The sequence below is a fragment of the Sander lucioperca genome, chromosome 4, assembly GCF_008315115.2.
Source record: "Sander lucioperca isolate FBNREF2018 chromosome 4, SLUC_FBN_1.2, whole genome shotgun sequence".
In the NCBI taxonomy this organism is placed as follows: domain Eukaryota; kingdom Metazoa; phylum Chordata; class Actinopteri; order Perciformes; family Percidae; genus Sander; species Sander lucioperca.
The window spans coordinates 41830950-41857932 of record NC_050176.1 but is presented as its reverse complement, the minus strand read 5'-3'; the positions used below and the strand labels follow the sequence as shown (position 1 = coordinate 41857932).

General features: G+C 44.1%; 1 protein-coding gene across 4 annotated transcripts; it reads left to right on the top strand.

The window, feature by feature from the left end:
- The first annotated feature begins 1688 nt into the window (after window positions 1-1688).
- On the top strand, window positions 1689-26611 carry mark1 (MAP/microtubule affinity-regulating kinase 1). 4 transcript variants are annotated; one of them, XM_031301148.2, is made up of 18 exons: window positions 1689-2120; window positions 8074-8277; window positions 10843-10896; window positions 12536-12584; window positions 12901-12966; window positions 13242-13312; window positions 14545-14601; window positions 14871-15005; window positions 15209-15310; window positions 15632-15751; window positions 18233-18332; window positions 18973-19085; window positions 19239-19389; window positions 20538-20671; window positions 21078-21163; window positions 22158-22307; window positions 25020-25289; window positions 25882-26611. In XM_031301148.2, exons 1-18 carry the CDS (start codon window positions 2061-2063, stop codon window positions 26222-26224), a joined length of 2265 nt encoding a protein of 754 aa, XP_031157008.1. In that variant the 5' UTR covers window positions 1689-2060; the 3' UTR covers window positions 26225-26611. The 4 variants fall into 4 exon arrangements, with proteins under 4 accessions (XP_031157008.1, XP_035856453.1, XP_031157006.1 ...); XM_036000560.1 differs by having other exon boundaries at window positions 1690-2144; window positions 18973-19076; window positions 19242-19389; window positions 25882-26610; XM_031301146.2 differs by having other exon boundaries at window positions 1690-2144; window positions 25882-26610.
- Window positions 26612-26983: the final 372 nt, after the last annotated feature.

Below are 26983 nucleotides of genomic sequence, written 5' to 3'. Positions count from 1 at the left end.
ACTCACACAAACACACACACACACACACACGACAGGCATCAGGAAAGAATAAAACAAATTAATTAATAGAATACACTAAATAGGGAGCACAATCTTACAGTTTTGTTTTTTTTCACACACACAAACCAGTTTACATGTTGGATGAGGACCAACTTTAAAATAATCACTTGTGAGGACCACCCTTTCTAAAGGTACTAGAGGTATGAAACAAATCTCACACACACACACACACAAAACAAGTATGTGTTTTTTTCCCCAATAGCAATTTATCCAGTAATTGTTTTATTTTTTTAACTTTTGTTTTGTTGCTAAATTTGATTTGTGATTCTATTTTTCTTTATTTTTGTTTTTTGTAAAAACTCTTGTTTAATTACTGCAGACATTCTACTTTTGAGTTTTACAGAAGACTGAGTCTGACAATAAAAATAGAAACACAAAGACTGCATTCAAATGGTGCTTGTGTGTATGGTTTTGACATAATGAGCCAAATTTTGCAGAAACTGTGAGCAGATTGTGTTGAGCACCAGTGAACACAGTGAATGTGACGTCAGCGACATCTGCTGGTGACGTGGAGGTAGTGCAGTCAGATGAGACAGACACACGAGCACAAACTGTTGTTTCCTCAGGAAATGGTTCCAAAAACACTGAAGCATATAATTTCCTCAAATGTGGAGATGGAAATGAAAATGATGATTTAAAGAAGGAAATAAATAGTTTTGGAGTGAAAGTAGAATGTGGCAAAAAAAAGAAGTTGAAAGAAAGTTAAAAAAAAAAAAAAAAAAAAAAAGGTGTTCTGGTAAAGATTTCCATGGCAACAGCGAGCTCCACCAATCAGAGACGTGGCTGTTACGCTGAGGATTGTGGGTAGTGTAGTGCTTCTCCGTGACATCGCGAATAAAACGTGTTATTTTTCTAAAACAAGGTTGATTTATTTTCTACCTTGGATGGTTTAGACATTATGGATAATAATCTCAATCCTTACCGAGAAAAATGAACTTCTGGAACCAGACTGAAGTGTCTTAAAACAATACAAATACTACAAAATAAAAGACTTCGAAATTGTGCGCTAAATATAAAATATAAAGGGACGAGTGTTTAGTGCTGGAGCTGCTACCCCCGCGACCCGATACCGGATAAGCGGACGAAGATGGATGGAATGGATGGAGTGTTTAGTAGGAATGAATATCCTCTATATATACTCTGGTAGGAAGCTGCTGAGGATTCTGGGATATTTTCAGGATGACGGTGATTTTTTTTTTTATTTGATGTTTATTTAAACTTAGTCAAATATGTGAAATAACGGTAACACATCACTTATTTATAAGTAGATATAAAAATATACAGAACAATTAAAACAAAAACAAACAAAAAAGAAACAAAATAAATTAACATAAAACATGCACACAGGGGTCAAGAAAGAATAAAAACGTGTACGCACACACACGCACACACACACACACACACACACACACACACACACACACACACACACACACACGACAGGCGTCAGGAAAGAATAAAACTAATTAATTAATAGAGTACATTAAATAGGGAGCACAATCTTACAGTTTTAATTGTTTTTTTTTTGTTTTTCATAATTATAACACTTCCTTGTTTTTAAAGTGAGCTTTACTTTGAAAGGGATGACGATGACGACGATGACGGGAAGGAGGAGCGCTGACGTCATAGATCATTTTCCTTTTTTCTGCTCCGCAGTGCTGCTGCTGTGTGAGCTGACAAACCGCTGGAAGCTGCAGGAAGCTCCATTACTTTTTACACTTCTCTCAACTCTTCTTTTTCCTCTTCATCTTCTTTCTCCCCCTATCTTCTTCCTCCTTTTCTCTCTCTCTCTCTCCCCGTCTGTGTTCGTCTCCATGCGGGTCTCTGCCCCGCACCGACGCAAACAAACAGCGGGCCTTCCTGTAGCCGCCGCCCCGGCCTCCCTCGCCCTGCGGCCGGCGGAGCCTCGCAGCTGAGCCCCGCTGAGGTGGCCTGGTTCCCCCGGGGGGCAGAGATGCTGTAAGAGCAGCCCGGCGGAGGAGATGCATGTTCCGGACTGAATGGAGCAGAAAGCAGCGAAGGAAAGCAGGAAGATGTCCGGCAGGACGCCTCTGACCCCGGTGAGCGAGAGAGAGTCTGACCAGGTGAGTCTGGGTTAACCCCTGGTTATTATTGATGGAGTCTCTGACAGGTAAGTCTGATGATCACCTTGATTGATTGAATTACTATCTCAGTGTGTGGTGGTCTAGTCTCATGTATTGTAGTGGGCATACTGAACTGTATATATAGGCTACTGTATATTGGCCTATATACCTGCGTATCACGTAGACTGGGTTGTGAGCAGTCAAACTCATTTGAAAAAATAGAAATTATTTGATTGGATACAAAGAATATGCTGCACCTGCACACAGAAGTGTAAACAGGAAGCTTAAAGTACTGACTAAACAGTTGAAATAGTATCTGAAAGTACAGACTTAACAGTTGAAATAGTATCTGAAAGTAAGTAACGGCAGTAGTACGATTGTTAACCAAACCAACCTAAATCTTGGTTGTATGTTTGTGTTATTGTGTGACATTTATGTCCCCGAAGGGCGATTTAGGCTAGGTGTGCAGCAGTATAAACCCATACAAGACACATAACTACATACAAGTTCTACACACAGTCCAACTGGAACACGAGCGTAACAGTACGAGGACAAATACATACCTGTACAAGATAGCAGCGTCAAAGTAACCTACATAGGGTAGGAAAACGTGCTTATCAGCCTACAAAGTTAACACAATATAATCAACAACGACCATCGTCAACATCAGCATCCGTTGCATTACATCACCAACCCGAGGTCAAATCTTTTAGTTGAAGGAGTCTGAGAGATTTCATTTATTTGATTAAGACAATGCACATTAATCAACATTTCTGTAAATGCGCCAGTTTTCAACCGTAGTCCTAGTTACCCAGCATGCATGTCTTTATGGTGGGAGGAAACCCCACGCAAGCACGGGGAGAACACGCCAACTCCACCCAGACAGGCCCTGCCCGGACCGGGGATCCAACTCTGCAGTGCCAACTTGCTGTGAGGCAGAAGTGCTAACCACTGAGCCACCGTGCTACCGAGCAGAGATAACGGCTTCAGTTCTACTCCGTAAAGGGCCGTCTGAGGCTACATCTACACCACTACTTTTGGGTTTAAAAACACATATCTTTTGCCAAGTTTTACGCCTCGCGTCCACACTACTGCGGCGTTTCCGAGCCCCGAAAACTTTAACGTTTGGAAACACTGCTGCCCTCGTTTTAGGTTTGAAAACTCAGGGGTTGCTTTGTAGTCTGGACGGACACAAACGGAGACTTTTGGAAACAACGATGCCTGTCAGTCAGTCTTATCTGTCTGTCTGTCGTTCTGTCTGTCTCTCTGTCTGTCTCTGATGCTTCCAGACCTTTCAGTAACAGTCTCACCTCGTCGTCGCTCCAAGATAATTAATCCCTGCTCTTACTTTTCACTGTTGTTGTGTCTCCAAAGTATTTTCTGTATTTTTTTTTAAACTTCTGCATCCGTGTTTTCCAACCGCAGAGTAACGTCAGACAATCTGCTTCCTGTTAACATCGGTTGTGGAAGATTTGGTGCACACATATGTTTGATGCTTAGTTTGATGCTGTCATTGATTTCACATTCATCAGCTAAGTGCTGCCCAAAAACGGCCCTATGATGGATCCCTGAAACACACTAGGTACATGTTTTATTAAATTCAGGTGAAGTTACTTTGTAAACACTTCTTTTCTCTGGCTTTAAATCCACACACAATTTCTATTATACGGCCTTGAAGTTGGCATTAAATGTCATCCTAGGTGGTGTTAAAAAGGTCTTAAAAAGTCTTACATTGAACTTGGAGTTCTGAGGTAGGGGTTGAACGATATTGACATCGGCACGCACATGCTCAGTGTGTGTGAACGGTCATGTGATGTGTGATATCAGATGTGAAAATGGCTGCTGGAGCTAAATCTCCTGTGTGCATGGAGACATGTTTTTGTCTCAAATATAAATGTAGTCTGACAGCAAGGTAAAGTGGGGAACATATTGTAATTTTAGCACCTATTTAAACTGATACAGATGTTTTTAGGGGTCTAAAAATGGGTTTAGCTGCTGCCCCCCGTCCACAGCAGGACGTTGCTTAGTTCCCTGCTTCTCCAAACTGAGATCTGCTGTAGCTAATACACTGGCTATGGAGACACTGACCAAACATCCAAACTTTAAGATCAGATTACATTGCTGGTTTTGTCTCAAAAGAGTCCCCTGATGTATATTATTCAGTTTAAAAGAAAGATGATGGAGCTTGAAGAAGCAGAACCACAGATATTGTGCTTTTTTATCCCACACATCCTTATTTCTTGTAAAATAACTCGGTGTCTACAGTACCCACGATGCAGCTCGACAGCTTTTACTTGTAACAGAGTATTTCTACACCGGCGTATTAAAGATCTGAGTCAGAGACAAACAGCTTCAGGGCGTATCTGTCGTGTCATGTAGCAGGAAGCTGACAGAGCTGCAGAGATTCATCGATTAGTCGTCAACTATTAAATTAATATCCAACTATTCTGATAATCCATTCATCAGTTTGAGTCATTTTTTATGATAAAACAGGTAAACTGTGTGACGTCAGCATGTTAAATGTGAATATGTTTTAGTTTCTTCTCTCCTCTGGGACAGGAAACTGAAACCAAACAACTAATCCATTCATCCAGAACATAATTCACACATTAATCAACCATGTAAATAATCGTTAGTAGCAGCTGTACTAGTCTATATCCACTTCCGGGATTGCTCCGGTGCCGCCAGAAGTTCTAACCTCTGGTGGATTTGTGAGGACTATGGTTAACTGCTCCTCAGATCTCTGCAGGGTAAATCCAGACAGCTAGCTAGACTATCTGTCCAATCTGAGTTTTCTGTTGCACGACTAAAACTACTTTTGAACGTCCACATGTTCCACCAAAACAAGTTCCTTCCTGAGACTATTTAGCAGAGGCACCGTGGCTCCGTCTGGAGCTTAGCGGTGTTGCCTTTTTCCGCTGTTTTTGTCACATTTTGACGTTGCCTTTTGTCGCCTTTTTTGTCACCTGTTTCGTTGCCTTTTTTGTCACCTTTAAACCAAGACGAAACAGAGCAGGTTTTACTCCCATCCAGGAATGCTATGTGGACTAGCCAGACCTTCCTCCACAGAGCTGTCGAGGAAGGTCTGGACATCCTAGACTATTATTAATACTACGTCATCTTACAGCGTCAGCCGTACTAACAGCTGATGTGTTTCCCGTCTGTGAAATAGAGGAAATATTTGCTTTGATTGCTGATTATCTGTACATTTTGACTAAAGAGTCTTTGAGTTTTTGGAGTTGTGGATGTAGGGGGGTGAAGCATACTTACAGCTTCCATGTGTCACCTGTCAAACACGGGAGTAGCAGTGGGATGTTTTCATGCCTCGTGAGCCGAGTCTTTGGGTGTGTGGAGGCTGATGGGCTTTAAAGGAATTCTGGGTAAACGCAGCCTCCTCATTGTCATGCTAATGCAAGAATGCTAGCAGAGGGCCGTTGTCAGGCTCCCCGTGCACGTCCTCATCACTCTGTAAAGTCTTAATGGGTCTCCTTCTTGGGCTGCTCCATAATAGAAGAAGTCTTAATCACAGTTATTTGGTAGTAGTAGTGTTGTAGATTACCCATTTACTTTAGGAAAGATGTTGCATTTATTGAAGTTATAAAAACAAATCAACAGTGAAAACACCTCCAACTGAGACATTTCGCTTCGTACTTTTCCTGTTTTGACGGTGGAACTAGGGTTGGGTACCGAAACCCGGTTCCATATGGACCGGTTCCTACGCAACCGGTAGGAATTGGACCGGATTAGAACGCAAATTTTGGTTCCTCATTTCGGGTCCACTTAATGTGTCGACTGAAATATTTTCCCTCTGTCGCTCCTAACGGACGTAAAAATATGCCCCTCTCTCTGTAGTCTACCATTGGCTAGCTACCATAAATGTAGCCATATTTTCCCTCTGGCTCACCAAAACGGACGTTAAAGCATATTAACCATTCACTGCACGTGATCGCTAGTAAACATATTTCATCTTTGATGTCATTTTTCAGCTTTTCAAGAATTGGTTTAGGAATCAGAAACCGTTTTTAAAAGTACCGGTTCGGCCTCGGAATCGTCAAAATCCAAACGATGCCCAACCCTAGGGGTGACTGCTCGGTCACGTCTGCCCGTTCCCTCTAATCTGGGACTCTTCAGCAGCAGCTCCCGCCGCCTCCTCCTGTCTGTCTACTATTGATCCTTCCCAGAATACACTGCAGGAAGTATCAGCAGCTCACTGATGTCGTTTAGTCTTCTAGAAGTCCCGTTCTAAAAGCCTCAAGTGTGACGCGGCAGCTTTACAGTCACACGGATACACCCCCTCCCCCTCACCTAGTGGTGGCGTGACCTTTGACCCCGGGCCCTGTGTCGGGTGCAGTCCATCACACAGAGGGGAGGATTCACAAAAGGGACCGAGCAGCTTTTGTTGCAGCTTAACTTGAACAAATTAAACAATAAAGACACCGTGTGATTCTCAATGCACCCCCCCCCCCCAAAGAGTGAAGAGCACCCTGAACTGCAGCGTCTCTATTGATGAGATAATCAGGGGTTTCTCCACCATTATAAGGCCTAGGTGCAGCACCCAAGCTGTTTTGGGCTGCACCTAATGCCTACCACCCATAGAACAGAACAGGGGTCTGCAACACTTTCTAAGACAAGGAGCCCTCAGCTGAAAGAGAGACGGAGCAGGGACCCCCTACTACATATATAACGTATAAAATGAAGTTATAGCATAACAAACTGGGCCTACAATAACGTGTAGGGCGGCTTAAAGCCTTTATACCTTTTAGTGCGTAGAATACTAAGCTACGTGTTATTTATCATTATCATCATTATCCGCTCTAGCTTTTCCAAAGTTTTAGACCCAGATATGGTGATAACAATGGTCCAAAATTATGTGAAATAGCATTCCTTTTTAACCCTCGTGTTTCTTCCCGTCGACCATGCTACTTGTTTTTCTCTCTGTTAAAAATAGGAAATGAACCCTATTTAAGATGTTTTTTTCGAGGTTTTTCTCCTTTTTTTTTCCTGTGCTTTTATTTTTATTTTTTTACTACCACCGGATTCACCACTAACATCAATTTATAAACTCTAGTTTTACACTTTTTTTTTTTTTTTTTTTTTTAATTCATGGTCAATAAACCTCATTTAAATGAAATAATACCTAATTTGAGTAAAGAGATTGGCATGGTTTTATTTCAGGTTTGATTTATTTTTGAGAGATGATCTTATGGAAAGTACCCCATGCCAATCTCTAAGTATGGTGAAGGGTATGTGATGATGTGGGGGCCAAGGGAACTTTATCAGGATGCATAGTATCCTGGATCCATGAAATAACTGGCCTTTCAAAATAAAAGTCTGCCTGCCTCTATGGGAATCTAACATAGGGGTGGACTGACTTATGCCCCCTGTATTTTAAGTAGGAACATTTATTTATTTACGATACATTATTCATTCACAAAGAAAATTGGTGTCCTTAAAGATTGGATTTTTCCTCATTTTTTAATTAAGGCATTAAGATCAATTTCCAAAAGATGGATTTTTATTCATCTTTTTAGTCAACTTTAGCATGGGTGTATTCACTTATGCAAGCCACTGTAAATCACGTGTCAAACTCAAGGGGGCCAAATCCAGATTTTGATCCGGCCCACATTTCAATATAGGTTCACAATAAATAACGGCACTTTTTCCGATGTTTGTGGGGCCTTTTTAGACAATATTGGTGCTTTTTTTCTATGATGGTTAAGCAACTTTTTTGCTGACTTTTTGGGGGCTTTATGTGGCCCAAACTCTAAGTGAGAAAGCTATATGAGACATGCAACAATACAGTCAAAATATTTAACTTTTTCTCTTCAATAAAAGCATGTAAACTGTACATGTCTGGCCCTTAGCGAAATTGAGTTTGACCCCCCTGATCTCTAAATGTTTCTAATAAATCCGTTTGTGTCTCTTCCAGCCAAAGACTTCAGACGGCCTCCCCGAGCCGCCGGCCCCGCCCACCAAGTCATCGAGCCGCCACAGTCTGCCGCCGTCTCGCAGCGCCGGGTCGGCGGCTGCGGACGAACAGCCGCACGTCGGCAACTACCGGCTGCTGAAGACGATCGGCAAGGGCAACTTCGCTAAAGTCAAACTGGCCAAGCACTCGCTGACCGGCCGAGAGGTGAGAACACACTCCTCTTCAGCAGGTCAAACACACCTTTACTGCTAAATAACTCCATACTCTCTACTTCAGACATCTTTACACTGTGCCGTGCCTCCATAGGCGGCCACGGGAGAGTTGCAGGGACCATGCACCATCAGTCAACGTCCACTAAAAGTTCTGTTGTTGCTGCTGACAGACTCAGATTATTATTCTAAGTGTCTGACAACATTATGGAAAGGATCCCTACAGAGATAGACCTTTTAGTTAAAGAGTAAGATCCTTTTAGTTTAACATGAAACAGCCCCGAAATCACCATCACCAAACTCCACCAGACTCCATGTAAATAATCAGGACTTTTAGCGTGTATAGAGCCAGCATATTTCCACCAGACTCCATGTAAATAATCAGGACTTTTAGCGTGTATAGAGCCAGCATATTTCCACCAGACTCCATGTAAATAATCAGGACTTTTAGCGTGTATAGAGCCAGCATATTTCCACCAGACTCCATGTAAATAATCAGGACTTTTAGCGTGTATAGAGCCAGCATATTTCCACCAGACTCCATGTAAATAATCAGGACTTTTAGCGTGTATAGAGCAGCATTTCACCAGATCCAGAAATCAGACTTTTAGCGTATAGCCAGCATATTTCTACCAGACTCCATGTAAATAATCAGGACTTTTAGCGTGTATAGAGCCAGCATATCTCCACATGTAAATGGGTGAATTAAGGGTTTATTTCAACCAAACCAGAGTGGTGATTGTTGGAACAGTGGAAAGATGAACCAAGACAGCTTTTGGTAGTTTGATTTAGTTTCTGTCCACTTTGAATGAAGTGTGTTTTACGATGATAAAAGTCCTGATTATTTACATGGAGTCTGGTGGAGTTTGGTGATGGTGATTTCGGGGCTGTTTGATGTTAAACTAAAAGGATCTTACTCTTTAAAAAGTGTCTTGCGAAGTCACACAGAAGTCTGTCTTTTTCTACGAGTCTTTACGAGTCCGATGTCCGTCCCAAGGTGGCAGCGTCACAATCTGGAGGCGTTATTTATGAATTATAAATCTGTGTGTGTGTCTGTGTCTGGTCTGTGGGTAAACACATAACTATTTCCCATGGAGCTTAAGATGTCTTTAGTATATGTGAAGTATGACTAAATAAAATCTGTCCCATCGTGAAGTTTAATTTCTCCTCCCTCTATATTCTTATTCTATATTTTACTGTCAAGGTGACCTGGTACATGTCCAGGATCTTTTAAATGAAGTATTTCCAGCTTTACATGACATCCTGATACAGTTTCAGACTCTTTTGATCTGAGTCACTGGGGTTAAATCAGCTGGAAACGTAACGCTGCACCATGAATTATTAATGCTCAGACGTCAGCCGCTCACAGCCCATTGGTCAGACGATCTGTGTGTGTGTCTCTGTGCGTGTATGTATGTGACGCTTTGCACTTATTTTAAGAACCCTTTCCGCGAGCCAGCGCCGTCCAATCAGCTGCTGCGTGTCTCCCTGGAGACGCCAGGCTGCGGCCGGTCTGAGAGATGAAGTCCATTCTGATCTCATCGATCTTCTTTAAAGCATCTCTTGGACCTGAGAGAAACTCTTCATCCTGCTGACTCCTGTACTGTAAAACACTTTCCGTTTGCTCGGCAGTTTGTAATTCTTTGAATTCTTCTGTGCATTTAACTTAATATTTTAAATGTTTAAGTTATTACTCAGTCACATCAGACGTCATCGGCAGTGTTTGAACATCTTCATGTGAAAACATCAGAACATGTATATTAAGTTATAGAGTGAATTAGATTAAGGTGACAGCAGGAAAGTGCTGCATTGGATTTAATTTAATTTACAAATGTTACCAGGAAGTCTCACCCAAACTGCAGCAATAAAACTCCCGACTAAACGCATACATACTAAATAAAAACCTGCAGAACAACCTGGGATCCCCAGCATCGTATAACGTCATGTCAGTTGTTTGCATTGATTTTAATCTTTAATCTACATCCCATAAACTTCCTGCATCAGTAAAGCAAAGACACACAATCGTAACGACAAAATAGAACACCTACGCACACACACACTTCATATCTGCATAACTTGACGCACGCACGCTCTCCCACACACACACACACACACACACACACACACTCACACTCACACTCACACACACACACACTTGCACATAGAGACACACATACTTCATATCTACATAACTTGACGCACGGACGCTCTCACACACACACACACACACACACACACACACACACACACACACACACACACACACTTGCACATAGAGACACACACACTCACACTCACACACACCACACACACACACACACACACACACACACACACACACTTGCACATAGAGACACACACACACATACACACTCACACAGACACACACACACCTTAAAGGGGTAGTTTGGATGTTTTTAAGGTGGATTGTATCAACAACAGTCAGCACAACAAGACTAACCAACTAACCAACCGAGGCAGTGGTAGACCAGCAGCTTCCGTGTTCCGCGAGATGAAATTATATGTATTTATATATTAATAGTTTGGATGTTGTGTGCAGGTTGCCATCAAGATCATCGACAAAACTCAGCTGAACCCCACCAGTCTGCAGAAGGTACGCTCTGTCTGTCTGTCTGTCTGTCTGTCTGTAAGAAAACTCCTCATCCAATATTAAATGAAGTTAACTGTTGACACAATACAGTAACATGAGCTATTTAAATTAGCTGATACATGGTTACACCTCATTATCTCTTACCAGTGTATCTCCGTGTGTACTTCATCCACAGCAATCCCACCAATCAGTCCCAAAACCTCCCAGTTAGAGAGGAAATGATCTAAACATATTCTTAGTAAATCTTTACAGTCATTCCCTGAAAGAACCGAGCAGGCCTGACTTGATGCACCGTCCACATCTTCTTCAGAACTTGACATTTTCAGCGTGTAGCTCGAAGGTTGTTGTTGTTCCCGGAAGAGAACAGAGTTTGAGAACGGCAGACGCAGAGAGAGAGAGAGAGGACATTTGACGTATTAGCCACACGCCTGTCATGCTTTAATGCTGGAAATTTCAATAACAAACAGGCAATGTAGCAGCACCTTATCCAAAAGATTAACTCACAGCGATACTCCTGCAGTATTTTCAGAATGAACTGACTCCAGACTTCAGGTCAAACATTGGGGCAGTGGTGGCCTAGAGGTTAGAGAAGAGAGCTTGTGACCGGGAGGTTGTCGATTCTGGGTGGGGAAAGTGAAAGAGCAGCGCTTTCCCCTCCCTCATTAATACCACTGAGGTGCCCTTGAGCAAGGCCCTTAACCCCAACCGCTGCAGTGGAGCTGCTCAGTGGCAGCAGATCAGACTGTGGTTGTACCGGGCAGCTTTCAGGTATGAATGTGGAACTGTGTGAATGGGATCAGGGCGTTCCTGCAAAAGAGAGGCTGCCTCTCAGTGAACCTTCCCTGAATAAATAAAGGTTAAATAAAAATAAAAAAATTCATTTTTACCAACTCACCGCATGCACCTGAACACCCACACAGGTGTTCTGAGTTAACCTGGCTGATTTGACCTCTTCCCAGGACTGTGTGGGTGCGGATAGACTGAGTGATTGATTGACATTCTTGTCTTTTCATAGCCATAGTTAATATTTAATAATAAGCTATTGCACTGTTCAATCCCTGCACTGTTCTCTTTTGTACTACCACCATTACACACACTCTACCATAGCAGCTTATCATGGTCATTGCATCACGTGGTCAGTTCATACCAGACCTTTGGAATCACTTCACAAATTGTTAACTCTTTACATTTGAGTGATTTTTATGTATTTGAGATATATGTGTGTATGTGTGTTTGTTGTGTTATGGTTGTCTAAGCTACTGGATGCCTAAAATTTCCCTCGGAATGAATAAAGTATCTCTCTATCTATCTCTGTCTATCTTCCCGAGTCTCTCGTTAGCGTTGTTGCACCAGTTAGGGCGGGACAAATGACAGCTTTACCATTCTTATTGGTAGAAAAGATTTGTGACCTAATAAGTTCCCATCTAAGCTCCGGCAGAGGTCTAATCAGCCAGATCAACTGAAGTCAGCTGTGTGTGTATGTGTTCAGAGACTCCTATGTGACATAAGTACCTGAGTAACTCTTTCTGAATGATCCACGTGGACGTGATCTCTACAAACCGTAATGAAAGTTTGTGAGGTCTGTGAGAATACGAGACGTTTTAAACATCTCTGATCTGATCTGATCTGATCCTCTCCTCAGCTCTTCAGGGAAGTCAGCGTGATGAAGATCCTCAACCACCCAAACATCGGTGAGTCTACTCCTCCTCCTCCTCCTTTTTCTTTTTGTATCATTATTCTAGTTTTTATTGAAAAATATTAAAATGTAGTGAGATGTGTGCGAGGAGTCTGTAGGATAGGATTTGTAGGCCGGGACGTCTCTACAGCAACACCATACTTCATCCAGAATTGTTCAACATGTCTGCCACCCTCCCCGTCCCGTCCCCCCCCTTGCTATTTGGATATTGCACTAGTCCATATTGCTATTTCGCCAACATTGGGATGAATTGTGCAGCCCTAGTTTCTTCCTCTTCCTCCTCAGTAATCATGTTTGTGTTGTTTCTTCAGTGAAGCTGTTTGAGGTGATCGAAACGGAGAAAACTCTGTACCTGGTGATGGAGTACGCCAGCGGGGGTGAGACCAGCTAACCTGTCTGTCTGTCTGTCTCTCTGTCTGTCCTCTTGTCTGTCTGTATTTTTTTATGTGGAGCATAAAAATGACAAGGAAAATAATCTTGTCTTCACAGTAAAGTCATCCAGAGGTTTTGGTTTTCCAACTAGGGTGTGACACATCTGCTGACCTGTCTGTCTGTCTGTGTCTGTCTGCCTGTCTGTCTGCCTGCCTGTCTGCCTGCCTGTCTGCCTGTCTGCCTGCCTGTCTGTCTGCCTGCCTGTCTGTCTGTCTTTCAGGTGAAGTCTTTGACTACCTGGTTGCTCACGGACGGATGAAAGAGAAGGAGGCCAGGGCCAAGTTTCGCCAGGTGAGATCTGGTCCTAAATATCCCACAATGCACCGTGTCCTGGTCATGTGTTTAATGGTGCGTTCGGGGGCGTCTCAGTTAACTTGGAAACCCATCCTGTTGTTCTCACAGTCGTCTTTAGGTTTCTTTATACATGTCGTGTAAATGTTCAGCGATTTGCGTCACCGTCTGATTCCAACACAGTAACTTTATTATTATATTATATTTGGATAGTATTTTCTCTCCAGTGTGAACTAAACACTGTGATTAGATCCCAGCTCCATGTAGGAACCAGACCACAGGACCATTCAGCCTGCATTAGTGTAACCACTAATAAAAGACTTCAGTTTCATTATGGTCTGTGAGCGTAGCAGCTATCAGAGCAGCTGGAGAAACATTCATTGTGGCTGTGTCTCAAACCGCCTACTTACACACTTCTAACACTTAGTTTTAAGTGTGTAGTGGAGATAACGTCAGTGCACTGAAAGGACCAGGATGACCCCCTAAAAACGCTCAAAAAGTTCAGTGTGGAACGATGGACCCTAAACGGGCGCCATCTTGACTACAGAGTGGAAGGGTAGGGACCACGCCCTCGACCTGTAGCTGATTGGACGAACCCTCACGTGGGTCTGGCTGCTCCCGAATTTCAAAGCCGACCATAATGGCGGCTCGTTCGGACCTCGTATTTTACGCAAATAGTTCACCGAAACGTGTTTCTGAAAACATTTGAAGAGAGAAATAGGCCGTGCAGTTGCTGAATCTGTCTTCATTTCAGATCAACAAAGGTCAGTTTAACAGATTTTCGTCAGATTTTGAGAGGCGGCGAGCCGAGCAGCCACTACTCATTTGCATACAACACAGCCCATATCGTAGTCAGTGCACGTTAGCACTGTACTGACGGAAGTATGAGGAATGAGACACAGTCTCTAAGATGCTTCTCCTGATTTGTCTTTATTTCTGTGTCTTATGTTGTGACTTATACCATCTGTAAACTGTCGTTCAGTTTATAGGCCATCGTTTCCAACACTTTGGTCATAATGTTGTCAGACACCTATAATAGACCCACCTGGCCCTCTCCTGTGCATCTCATGTAATATACTGTATGTAAAAAGTCATTTTCTGTATTGAAAACTGAAATAGTAAAAGAGATGTGTGTGTGTGTGTGTGTGTGTGTGTGTGTGTGTGTGTGTGTGTGTGTGTGTGTGTGTGTGTGTGGTCTCTAATGATTCTCCTTCTCTGTGTGTTTGGGTCAGATTGTGTCAGCGGTGGAGTACTGTCACCAGAAGAGGATTGTACACCGAGACCTCAAGGTACACAGACACATGCTTACACGCTCACACACACACATATATATATATATATATATATATATATACAAACAAACAAACACAGATACAAACACACACACAGAGACACACAGACACATGCTTACACGCACACACACACACACACACACACCACACAGACACACACACATATATATATATATATATATATATATACAAACACAGACACACACACACACACACACACACACATATATATCTCTCAGTATATAAACTGTCCCTGTGTGTCTCAGGCAGAGAACCTCCTGCTGGACGCCGACATGAACATAAAGATCGCAGACTTTGGCTTCAGTAACGAGTTCACGCTGGGCAGTAAGCTGGACACCTTCTGTGGATCTCCTCCGTACGCGGCGCCGGAGCTCTTCCAGGTGACCCCGTCTGCCCACAGCCACACTTTACGCTTCTGTTTCAGATTTATCTCAGCTTCACTGTTACACTCCTCACTGGTTCCACTAAGCCCTGTTCAGACCAAAGATTCACCACGCGAACGTCGCAGAGAGACGTTTCAGCGGTCTGAACCGGCCAGTGAGGTGTGAAGGCTGCTGGGTAATGTAGTTGTGTACCTCTGCAGGGGAAGAAGTACGACGGGCCCGAGGTGGACGTCTGGAGTCTGGGAGTGATTCTGTACACGCTGGTCAGCGGCTCGCTGCCCTTCGACGGGCAGAACCTCAAGGTGTGGACAAAATAACAGAAACACTTTTCAATAACAAATACAGGATGGTTTCTGATGTTGAGACACTCTGCTTGTTGCTAGGTTACAGTAAAAACTACTTGTTGGTTAGTTAGTGAACCTGGAGTGAGGATTAGTTTTATTAAATAACTCAGAAGATCAAACTTCTAACCTGTGTGTGTGTGTGTGTGTGTGTGTGTGTGTGTGTGTGTCTCTGTGTGTCTCTGTGTGTCTCTGTCTGTCTATGTGTGTGTGTGTGTGTCTGTCTGTCTGTCTGTCTGTGTCTGTGTGTGTGTGTGTGTGTGTGTGTGTGTGTGTGTGTAGGAGCTGAGGGAGCGTGTCCTCCGAGGAAAGTACCGGATCCCCTTCTACATGTCGACTGACTGTGAGAACCTGCTGAAGAAGCTGCTGGTGCTGAACCCGGGGAAACGAGGCAGCCTGCAGGTACGCCCCGCGACCTTTAACCTGTCTGTCTGTCGCTTCCTCAAGCTGCTTCACAGTAAAAGCCTCGGAGTAGTTTCCAGATGGACCTTGATTTCACTGTGAAGCACAAAGGACCCTATCTTGCACCCTGCGCAGCGCTAAGTGTCTTTGCTAGTTTAACACTAGAAGTGCCGTGAGCGGTCATTTTGACCGCCAGATTCCAAACTCTATAATCTCTCATGATAAATACCTAATTGCAATATTGTATTATGTATTGTGTTAGGATGTCTTTAGAAAAACGTAATAACACCGAAATGTAAATTGTAACGAGTTTAATTATACATTTGAGTAGTAATACGTGTTTCAATAATTCATATCATGGCATAGTAAACCGTAATTATTTCATACATTAATATTCTGAAAAATATGGTGTGGAAATTCATTCAACTTAACTCATAACAGCCAAATAACAATTATAAGTATGTTATTTGAACATTTAGCTATAACCTAACCTGGCACTGCCTCCGTTTTCTGCTGCGGTGTCAGCGCTGCTGCTCGGATTGGCGCCGCTGCCCTTTTTTCCTCCATAAACTCCGCTCTCAGCTCCTCTGCCAGTTGCTGCATAAACCTCCTCCGGACAATTTTACAGCTGGTGCCCTCCTTGGAGAGGATGTGTGCAATGATTCCAGTCAGTTCGAGGATGTATAAAGTTATATGAACACGTAGACAGCTACCGGCCATCTACGTGTACGGCGCCTGTCACAGAGCGAGCGCCCGGTGTTTGCCTTCTGATTCAGAACAGAGTCCATCCACGCCGTAGTAGCCTACGTTACCGACTCTGGCTTTGCCTTCGGCCCATCGGTGATGCCCACACTTGTTACTCGAGACCGCTAGTTACGTTGCTCTGACAGAGACTATGGTAGTTACTAAGCAACCAAGATGCATCTTCAACCGCGCGAAAAATGAAAAACAATACCGCGAAAATCCGAGCAGTCAATATGACCGTGTATGGCCGAAATAGGTAAAAATGATTGTATTTTCTTTGCCTTTTGTGTAATGTATATAAAAACAATTTTAAATTAAAATACAGACTCTTTTAGGAAAAGTCAGGCAGCAGCAGGATTGTATTTTTTTTATTCAGCAAAGTTATTACACATATACATTTCAAAACGGTCAAAATGACCGTCATGGCCGTTCTAGTTTAAGACCGACCCAGTTTTCAGTTTCCCGTCCAGCGCCCACGTCGTTTAAATAGCAAATGCACCTGCGCCCATCTGTGGCCCATGGGCGTGCTGGTCTTACAGGGAGGTGTGTTCAGGTGCATTCTGGGCGTGCTGGTCTTACAGGGAGGTGTGTTCAGGTGCATTCTGGGAGTATTACTATCTTGAGGCAGCGGGAAGTGATGGCACCATTGACCAACAAAAACCTGGTCTAAAGTCAATAACGCAGCATTTCATTGTTATTTTAACAGAGCATTAGTAAAATGCTCCTAGGCTCGTGCACAGCACGCACACTATGCTTGTTACACACACACAGGGACGCACAGCACACACACACACACACACACACACACACACAGATACACACACATGCAGAAGATTACAAATAAAAATATTACGGTGTAAATCCTCCATCATAACAGCAATGCTCCAAGGTCCAAACGCACCTGGCTTTTAAAGGGAATGGGAGATGATCTCTGATTGGTTGATTGCATGTTACGCCCAAAACACCCTGATTAATGAAGACCCTAAGTACAACCCTTTAGAACCATGCACCCGGCACACGGACCCTTTTTACCGCCATCAAACTAGCAAAAGGGGATGTGGACACGCCCTAAAGTGTTGATGTTTCTTTAAGAGCATTTCCGCTCCTCCTGCAGATGCGCGAGAAGATATTTTTGGCAGGGGGTGCTGGGGCGGGGTCCACGTAGAGTCTAAAGATACTATGTTACACAGGCTGTGTATTGTCTCCTTTTAAAAACTCACTCGCCCCTCCCCTCCACCCCATGAAGTACAGCTGAGCTGCGTCTCGTTAGTCCCAAATCCCAAATTCTAGTATACATAGTAAGTAAGTAGCACTGATAGATATAGTAGAAACTCGTGCATGCATGCTATGCATAGGCTGAATTGCAATCGCGTCAAGACAAATCTGATTGACAAATACACACTGAAGATAAATTTAAATTATTTTAAAATGACTACAGTTATCCCTCTCTTCATCCCACATCCACACCACAAAATGTCGTGGAACAGAAACAACAACCAGAGATATTCTTAAGCTATCATTTTATTGTCATCGCAATTTTAAAGCTTCGCCACCAGGGGGTGCTTGCTAACTGAAAACTGATTCATCGATTCTAAAAATAGTTTAGTAGATTAATAGTTGACAACTAATGGATTCATCTGTGCAGCTCTACGTGCCGCGCTGTGCTCGCCGCCGTGTTTGTGTGTTTGAGACGTGACCCTGAATGTTTAACAGCTGATGTCTGTTTTTGTTTCTCAGCAAATCATGAAGGACCGATGGATGAACGTCGGCTACGACGAGAAGGAGCTGAAGACGTACAATGAACCGGAACAAGACTTCAACGACCTCAAACGCATTGGTTAGACACACACACACACACACATAGACACACACGCACGCACGCACGCACACAGATACACACGCACATGCCACAGACACACCCAGATACACACAGAGACACACACACACACACACACACACACACACACACACACACACACATAGACACATACACACACAGAAAGATGCACACGCACGCACACACACACACAGACACATGCACACGCACACACAGACAGACACACATGCATGCGCACACTCACACGCACGCACACACACACACACACAGAGACACGCACGCACGCACACACACACAGAGGCACACACAGACACACACACATGCACGCACACACACAGACACATGCACGCACACACACGCACACACACACACACACACACACACACACACACACACACACCACAGACACACACACCACAGACACACCCAGATACACACAGAGACACACATGCATGTACCCACACACACACACACACTCCTTGTTTGATGATGTTGCTTTATTATCTGGAAGCAGCTGATCCTGTAGATTAATTTACACATGAAATATCTTTATCCCAACTAACCTTAATGAAGTACGTCATGTAACAACAACACGTAGTCCAGTTCCAGTAAAAGCTGTGTGTGTTTTCCGTCCAATCAGAGCTGATGGCGACGATGGGCTTCCCTCAGGAGGAAGTGAAGAAGGCGCTGGAGGGTCAGAAGTACAACGAGGTGACGGCCATCTACCTGCTGCTGGGGAGGAAAGCTGCTGAGGTTAGTTCCACCGTCCACATCCAGTACGGACAGCTGGGTGGGTTCAGGACAGCTTTACAAATCAAGTTATTATCATTATATTATCAGCTCAGAGGAAACTGTAGCTGAGCCAGTTCCTTTACCCACAATCCTCTCTGCTGTGTCTCTCTCCGGCAGGGCGGCGATGGCGGCGGCGAGTCTTTGTCCAGCAGTAACCTGCTCCACAGGTCTCGCCCCAGCAGCGACCTCAACGGCTCCAACCAGTCCCCCGCCCACTCCCGCAGCGCCTCGGCCAATCAGAAGCAGCGGCGCTTCAGCGACCACGGTGAGTTTCTGTCCAGACGTCGTCACCGAGGTCATTATTCATTTCATTCATCACGTCGCTCCGGGTACAGCTATATAACGACAAAAGGAAAGAACAGGAACAGAAGAAGTCAGACTCTAAAACATTCGGCCTGTCAATCCTTTACATTTTATAATCGCCATTAATCACATGTTCCCAGTTAACCCTCAGAGGTCTACGGACGTTTTTAGATCCCTTCTTGAATTCCTCTCTTTAAGGTACTAGTGCAGAGCCCGTTGAAAATGTGCCTGTTTGGAACGGGCCAATTGCTTGGCCTGTGCTGTTGCTGCTTGTAGAATTCATCAAAACCAAATTGTACCCCAAAATGAGTTACAGAAGGACCCCAAACCACTTCAATTTAACATTTCAGCAGAGGTGTTCATTTCCATACAGGTGTAGTGGCTTGACGGTTAACGGTGAAGTAGGGATTTGATTGGTGGTTGTATTTTGGTGACAGTAATGTTATTAGTGTTGTAAATTAGCAGTAGGCTTAACTAACCCGACCCAGGGCGAGTCTGATGAAAACTGATGTCTGCCCAGTTCAGCTCTGAGATGTTCTCACATTGCACAGCGCTGTGAAGGAATACTCTCCGAGATTACGTCATGTTCTGCCAGTTCACAGCAACTTAATACAATAGCAGGAAAAGAGTCCCGTGGTTCTGGCTTCTCCAGAATTACAAAACTGACCATAATGGCGGCTCGTTCAGAATACGATCTCATATTGGACTAAAATAGTTCACCATAGCGTGTTCCTGAAAACATTTTAAGAGAGAAATAGGCCGTGCAGTTGCTGAATCTGTCTTCATTTCAGATCAACAAAGGTCAGTTTGAAAGATTTTCGTCAGATTTTGAGAGGCGTTAGTCACGCTCATCCCGCTCGTCATTTCCGGTAATTGGTCATTGAGTCCGATCGGCCACTGGTCGATTCAACAAGTCAAATCGGCCGAAATGAAGGCCGACGGCTCCTCCGACTGACGACGGCACGGAACACCCCTAACAGACTCGAGTCACCGACCTCGCCAGACTGTCCAGCGGCCGATAATCAGGTTGGTGTGTCAGCGCCTTTTAATCTTGGAGAATCGGAGTATTAACCCCAGATCTGTGTGTGTGCTCTCTGTCCCGGGTCTCAGTGGCGCCCTCCATCCCCCCACCTGTCGCCTACACCAAGCGTGGGCATGCCAACAGCGTGGAGAGCGACAGGAAGGACGAGTCAGCGTCGCCCAGCGGCGCTCCTGACCGCCGGAGGTCAGCCACCGCCTCAGGGGTGAGAGAGAGGATTCCCATTCTGGGTTGAAATCAGGGTTAAAGGTCAAACAGCACGTTCAACTCCAGTACCCAAAAACACCATTCAACATTTACCCCAAACGATTAATGAACATTAGTCATATTGTTGTTGTTCGAGCTTTGTTATATGAATATGCTCCACTATTAAAGGGGGGGGGGGGGGGGCCCGGGAGGTTTCTCTTCTGTGAAATGAAGCTGCCTTCAAGTGCAGTCGGAAACGTTGAGATGTAGAAACGATCTGACGGGAAACGGTAACTGTGAAGTACAAAGTCTTCTTGTGGTTTGTTGGCGACAACAGATGAACATGAACTGAGCAGCAGCATGTTGGATCATTAGAATGTGTGTGTGTGTGTGTGTGTGTGTGTGTGTGTGTGTGCGCGTTTCAGAGCATAACTCGGAGGAACACGTACGTCAACGAGAGGACGAGCACTGAACGCCATTCGGCGGCTGTTTCCAACGGGAAGGATGGCAGGTGAGAGGAAGTACAATATGTCTCTTTCAGTCCAATGTTATGTATTACTTTTGCAAATAAATGAAAGTTTTGACTGAATTCCAGATACATCTTTGGGTTATATCTGTCTGGTTGTAAACAGAATGATGTTGCAAATGAGAGAGAGCAAACATCATCAAATGCTAAATATCACTGCATCACAACCGAGTTAAAGCTGTAAGAGATAACATCATGTACAACAATGAGCAGTTTCAAAAGACTATTATAAAATGAATCCAGAGAATGGATAGGAGAGGGACTCGAGGTGACTGTATTGTATATTACAGTATGTCCAGTCTGGATGGGTTATTATTGGGTTGGATTTAACTGACAGATGAACATGGACACCACAGATGATAGTTGAAAAAGAAACACTGTCTATATGTACAGTATGTGTATATGCATGTGTATATATGAGTGTAAGTAGCCTATAGTATATATGCATGTATGTGTATATATAGTATACTGTATATGCATGTATGTGTATGTATAGTATATATGCATGTATGTGTGTATATATAAATTAGTGAAGAATTAAATAGTTTGTATCCAAGTACAAAAGTAGAAAAAGGGGGTAGGATCAGAAGAGTTTTCTAACTTCTTCCTGCTCCTTTTTGAACCTGGGAATCTGTATTTTAATCATTTACAATCATTCATCAGACATCAGCTATGTTTGCTGAGTATTTCGTTTTTTGTTTGTGGTGAAAGGTACATGTTCTTCTTTATCTTTTATCTTTCTCTTTAACTCCACTTTTGACATGTTCAAAATATACTAAGCTAAACTATATCCTTTAAATCGGTGACCCAGATAATGAGATGACACAAACACCCAACGCCTCTTTATTATCATAAAGTCTTTCTTTTCTCTTTTTCTTAAATGAACATCAAACAGTCTGACCCTTTGGAAGCTTTAAACAAAGACAATGATGTAATAATTGTTACAGGCCTAACTATAATCTTTTTGTTTCTGTGTCAGTCTCCCCGAGGTACCCGCGGCTTCCCCGTCCTTATCGCCGGCGGCGACCGTCTCCTCCGCGCGCCCCCGCCATGTGAAGTCCATGTCGGCGTCGGGACATCCCATGAAGTCCTGCCTGCCCCCCATCGACGACAACGCAGAGTACCAGAGGTCCGTCACACATCCCGTTCAGAATCAGAGTCTGTCTTTAACCCCCGTAGTTAGTCATTTCATTTCTTTGAATGGCTGCACATAATCACAGCTGTTTTTGTTTGTAAAGCATAAATCTAAATGACCACCCTGTTCCGTGTTCAACCGAGACTTCTGTCCAACTTCATTCACTTAGTTTGGGGCATTTGGTTTAAAAGAAACAGACGACAGGAGGGTTAAGTATAAATATAAATGATGGTGTGATGTTTTCAGTTAATGTAACGGTGTCTAACTAAAGTCTAACTTCTTGCCTTCTATAACAGAACATCATTTGAACCGTTTACTTTAGCTTTGTCTTCACAAGAGCCGGCAAAAGGAAGCTAATATCGATAAATTAGCCGGGCGCTACCCGTGCCCAAACACTCGCTGGTTTTTCGGGGTTTTAACAAGTCGCCCAAATGAACATCAACGCTGTCAACACATCGGGGACCGTACTTCACTTCTTCACAATACGACGACATGCTTCAACTCCAGATGATGCCGTAAACGCTCCTTCGTTTCCTCTTTGTATGTAAAGTTAAACCTTCCTATCGCTTCCTCTCATGACAGTCACTTTCAGACTCTACGTACATTATGTGAACATTCACACCCAGGCCCTCATGTACGTACATTTGCGAACGCAGCGTTATCAGCGCCATGGCCAACCCGCAGAAAGCGCACGCTGTGATGCTTCAGCTCCCGTCGTATTTACCAAACCTGCAGTTCATGGGTAATCAGCGCCTTGTGATCCTTTCAGCTCGTCTCCTTGGCCTATGTCTTCGTCTTGCTTGGATAGCCTGGCGGCTGGTTTAGACCTGCTTCTAAGAGCGGAGAATTTTCACCACAAGATAGAGGCGCGCTGTTACGGGCGGTGTTTGTACATACCACAGAATACGTAATTAGGCGCACTTTATGCTTCCCCTCCCATCTCTTTATGGGAAACTCCCACTTTCCCCTTCACCCTCCCATGAATCCATATGCATGACACGGAAAAGCGCAATTTGCCATTTTCAGTCCCCGCGACAGGCAGTCTGCGCTTTTACCTCAGTGTAGCCTGTTAGTACATACCTCACCATGCTGTTACCTCAGTGTAGCCTGTTAGTACATACCTCACCATGCTGTTACCTCAGTGTAGCCTGTTAGTACATACCTCACCATGCTGTTACCTCAGTGTAGCCTGTTAGTACATACCTCACCATGCTGTTACCTCAGTGTGGCCTGTTAGTACATACCTCACCATGCTGTTACCTCAGTGTGGCCTGTTAGTACATACCTCACCATGCTCTTACGCGCAAATTCGCCTGAAGTGGGCGCAAAAGCGTTAGTTAGTACATGAGGCATCTACATCTAGATTCTTAGATATGTGTAAATTGCTTCTATTTGCACGATACAATACGCAGCTACCAGGGGCGGAGCTAGACTCTCAGTACAGTGGAGGCGGAGCTAGACCCTCAGTACAGAGGGGGCGGAGCTAGACTCTCAGTACAGTGGAGGCGGAGCTAGACCCTCAGTACAGAGGGGGCGGAGCTAGACTCTCAGTACAGTGGAGGCGGAGCTAGACCCTCAGTACAGAGGGGGCGGAGCTAGACTCTCAGTACAGAGGGGGCGGAGCTAGACCCTCAGTACAGAGGGGGCGGAGCTAGACTCTCAGTACAGTGGGGGCGGAGCTAGACTCTCAGTACAGTGGAGGCGGAGCTAGACTCTCAGTACAGTGGAGGCGGAGCTTCATCACGGGGCCCTCTGCTACCAAGTCATTTTAAAATTAAAACCGTTAAAAAAAAAACTAAAAAAAAACTGTCAAATATCTGATGAATGCATATGTAATAATGTGTCACTTGTTGAGCCAAGTAAGCCTATATGTCAAATAAAACACAGAGACAGCTGATGGACAAAGATTGTGCTGAACAGTCCAAGAGCTCTCAATCAGTGCCACACTATATAACTGACATGGCACTATTATATTTATATATATATATTATTTATATATAACAAAAAGTTTGTTTACAACTCCACAGGCTACAGGTGCTGGGATGAAAACTCATTTTGAGTGACTTATTCATAACTAAAATATAAATCCTTAAAGACGATTTTTTTTCTTACCATTTTGTCGTCTGCTTAACCATCTGCCAGCACAAATAAATCTAACAAAACTATATACATATTATTATTAAATCTTCATTCAAAAAATCCAGAAATGCGTAACAAAACATAAACAGATTTCCCTAACATTAGTTATTTGTAGTTATTTATGAGTCTTCACTAAAATAATATGATAATGCAGTTTGAAAATAAACTTGTTTGTTTTATTGTCACAACAGAACATCAGAATATATTAAAGTTCTGATCAATAAAATGTATAAAAATACAAACTTGAAAAAAAAAAGATGAAACTTAAAGGGTTAAACACAAGTGTAGAGCGCCCTCTGGTGGACAAACTCTTCAACGCCAACACTCAGAACATGGTTGAAGGGGGTTCTGTTAAATATTCATTTATCAGAATCATTTTGTCATTATAAATGATTCTGATAAATGAATATTAAAAAACATTAATTTATCGGCCTTATAAATGCCGATACCGATGATGCCTGTTATCGGCCGATATATCGAGTCAGGCTCTACTGTCGATGTATTTGACCATTTTTCCACATTTCCCCCTCATATACCGTGGTTAACAGCGTCCTCTCCTCCCCTCAGCGCCCCCCAGCAGCCGCCGTCCTCCCCCTCGGCCTTCAGCGTCACCAGCAGCAGCAGCGGCGCCACGCCGGACCGGACCCGCTTCCCCCGCGGCTCCTCCAGCCGCTCCACCTTCCACGGCGCTCAGCTCCGAGACCGGCGGCCCGCCACCTACAACGGTCCACCGGCCTCGCCCAGCCTGTCCACGCACGCCGCCGCTTCGCTGGCCACGCCCCGCCGCGGCACCTCCACCTCCCTCATCGGGAAGATCACCTCCAAGTTTGGACGCAGGTCAGTCAGAGACGGGAAGATATACTGTATGGAGAAATGAAGGCTGTTTAATCGCGAATAATACGTTTTTACGCTCAGCTTGAGGTGGTTTTTGACTTTTCGAAAAAGAATGGGAAGATATATGTGACATATGTGTACCAAGTTTTGGGAGTCTACGTTAAACGTACTGCAGGGGCTCAATTTTTGTACGTTTTTAGGGGGCGCTAGCGAGCCATTTTTGTGCGCCTATTCCCGAAACCCTTAAAAACGTACATTTTTACCAGACGTGATGCGCCTGCCAATTTTGGTGAGTTTTTTAATATGTTAAGCACCTCAAAAAGCCAATTCATCTGACGTAATAATAATAGTTTCAATAGGGCCTTCGCCGCTGTCAGCGCTAGGGAACTAATAATAACCACAAACATATTGGACACTCAAAAAAGAAATATGTGCGACGTCCCCGATGCTACGTCCGTTATTTTGACGGTCTATGTATTAACCGCTGGTTTACCGTGATCATTTTGACGCTCTTCCGTCACCATGTTGGGAGCTGCTGCAGCTTCCTGTTTCCTGTTGATGGGTTTGTTGGGTCTGTTGTGTCTCCGTCCTCCAGGAGTTTATCAGGTGAGCCCAAAGAGGAGGGGCGGGACTCCAAGCCTCGGGCGCTGCGCTTCACCTGGAGCATGAAGACCACGTCCTCCATGGAGCCGGGGGACATGATGAAGGAGATCCGGAGAGTCCTGGACGCCAACAACTGTGACTACGAGCAGCGCGAGCGCTACTCTCTGTTCTGCGTGCACGGCGATGCCCGGCAGGACAGCCTGGTCCAATGGGAGATGGAGGTGTGCAAGCTGCCCCGCCTCTCGCTCAACGGCGTGCGCTTTAAACGGATCTCCGGCACGTCCATCGCCTTCAAAAACATTGCCTCCAAAGTGGCCAACGAGCTCCGGCTGTGACGGAGGATACCTCGCTAACTGCTGTAGGACTCGGAGGAAACCCACCTTATTATACTCAACACTTAACTATTTAATGTTCTCACTAAATGTTTGCCAGTGAAACCAAATATTAGAGCTGATGGTGCGGATGTTCAGTAGGTTGGTTCAACCCCTCGGAGCTGTCCCTTCCTGCCGCAGCGAGACATTAACGTTGGTTCATCACTGTTTACATGCACTTCAGATTTTAACAAATCCTCGGAAACGTCACGTAGAGAGAAATGATCTGTTGTCTTTAAAGGAGACCTATTATGCTTTTCTGTATTTCCTGTCAGATCTATAATGTCGGATTTTCAAGTTAAAGCCCAGTTCAGACCGGCCCGTCTCAGCTCGACTCAAACAGCTGATGTTGTTGCTGCGACTCAGCTGGTGGAGTCTCCAGAGGCTGGTTTTAGAACGTAAGAGACGCCTCCTGTTTCAACAGCCAATAGAGAAGTCAGCTGCAAACTATAGAAATAAAACGATCTACAATCAATTTTTTTTCTGTGTTACAAACTGTTGGTCTGGTCTAGTCGGCTACAAACATTAGAAAAAGCGACAAAATGTAAAAAAAAAAATGGTGAAAATGCAACAAAATGTTGAAAAAAGGAGATATTCTAATATTTCTAATTCTAATCAATCTGGTGGATTTGTGAGGACTATGGTTAACTGCTCCTCAGATCTCTGCAGGGTAAATCCAGACAGCTAGCTAGACTATCTGTCCAATCTGAGTTTTCTGTTGCA

Bases quoted from the DNA above. Each gene is read 5' to 3' on its own strand.
- mark1 (XM_031301146.2), top strand. From the start codon at position 2,061: ATGGAGCAGAAAGCAGCGAAGGAAAGCAGGAAGATGTCCGGCAGGACG. The intron at 13,313-14,544 runs GTGAGATCTGGT...TGTTTGGGTCAG, and splicing joins CCAGGGCCAAGTTTCGCCAG to ATTGTGTCAGCGGTGGAGTA. The intron at 20,672-21,077 runs GTGAGAGAGAGG...TGCGCGTTTCAG, and splicing joins GGTCAGCCACCGCCTCAGGG to AGCATAACTCGGAGGAACAC.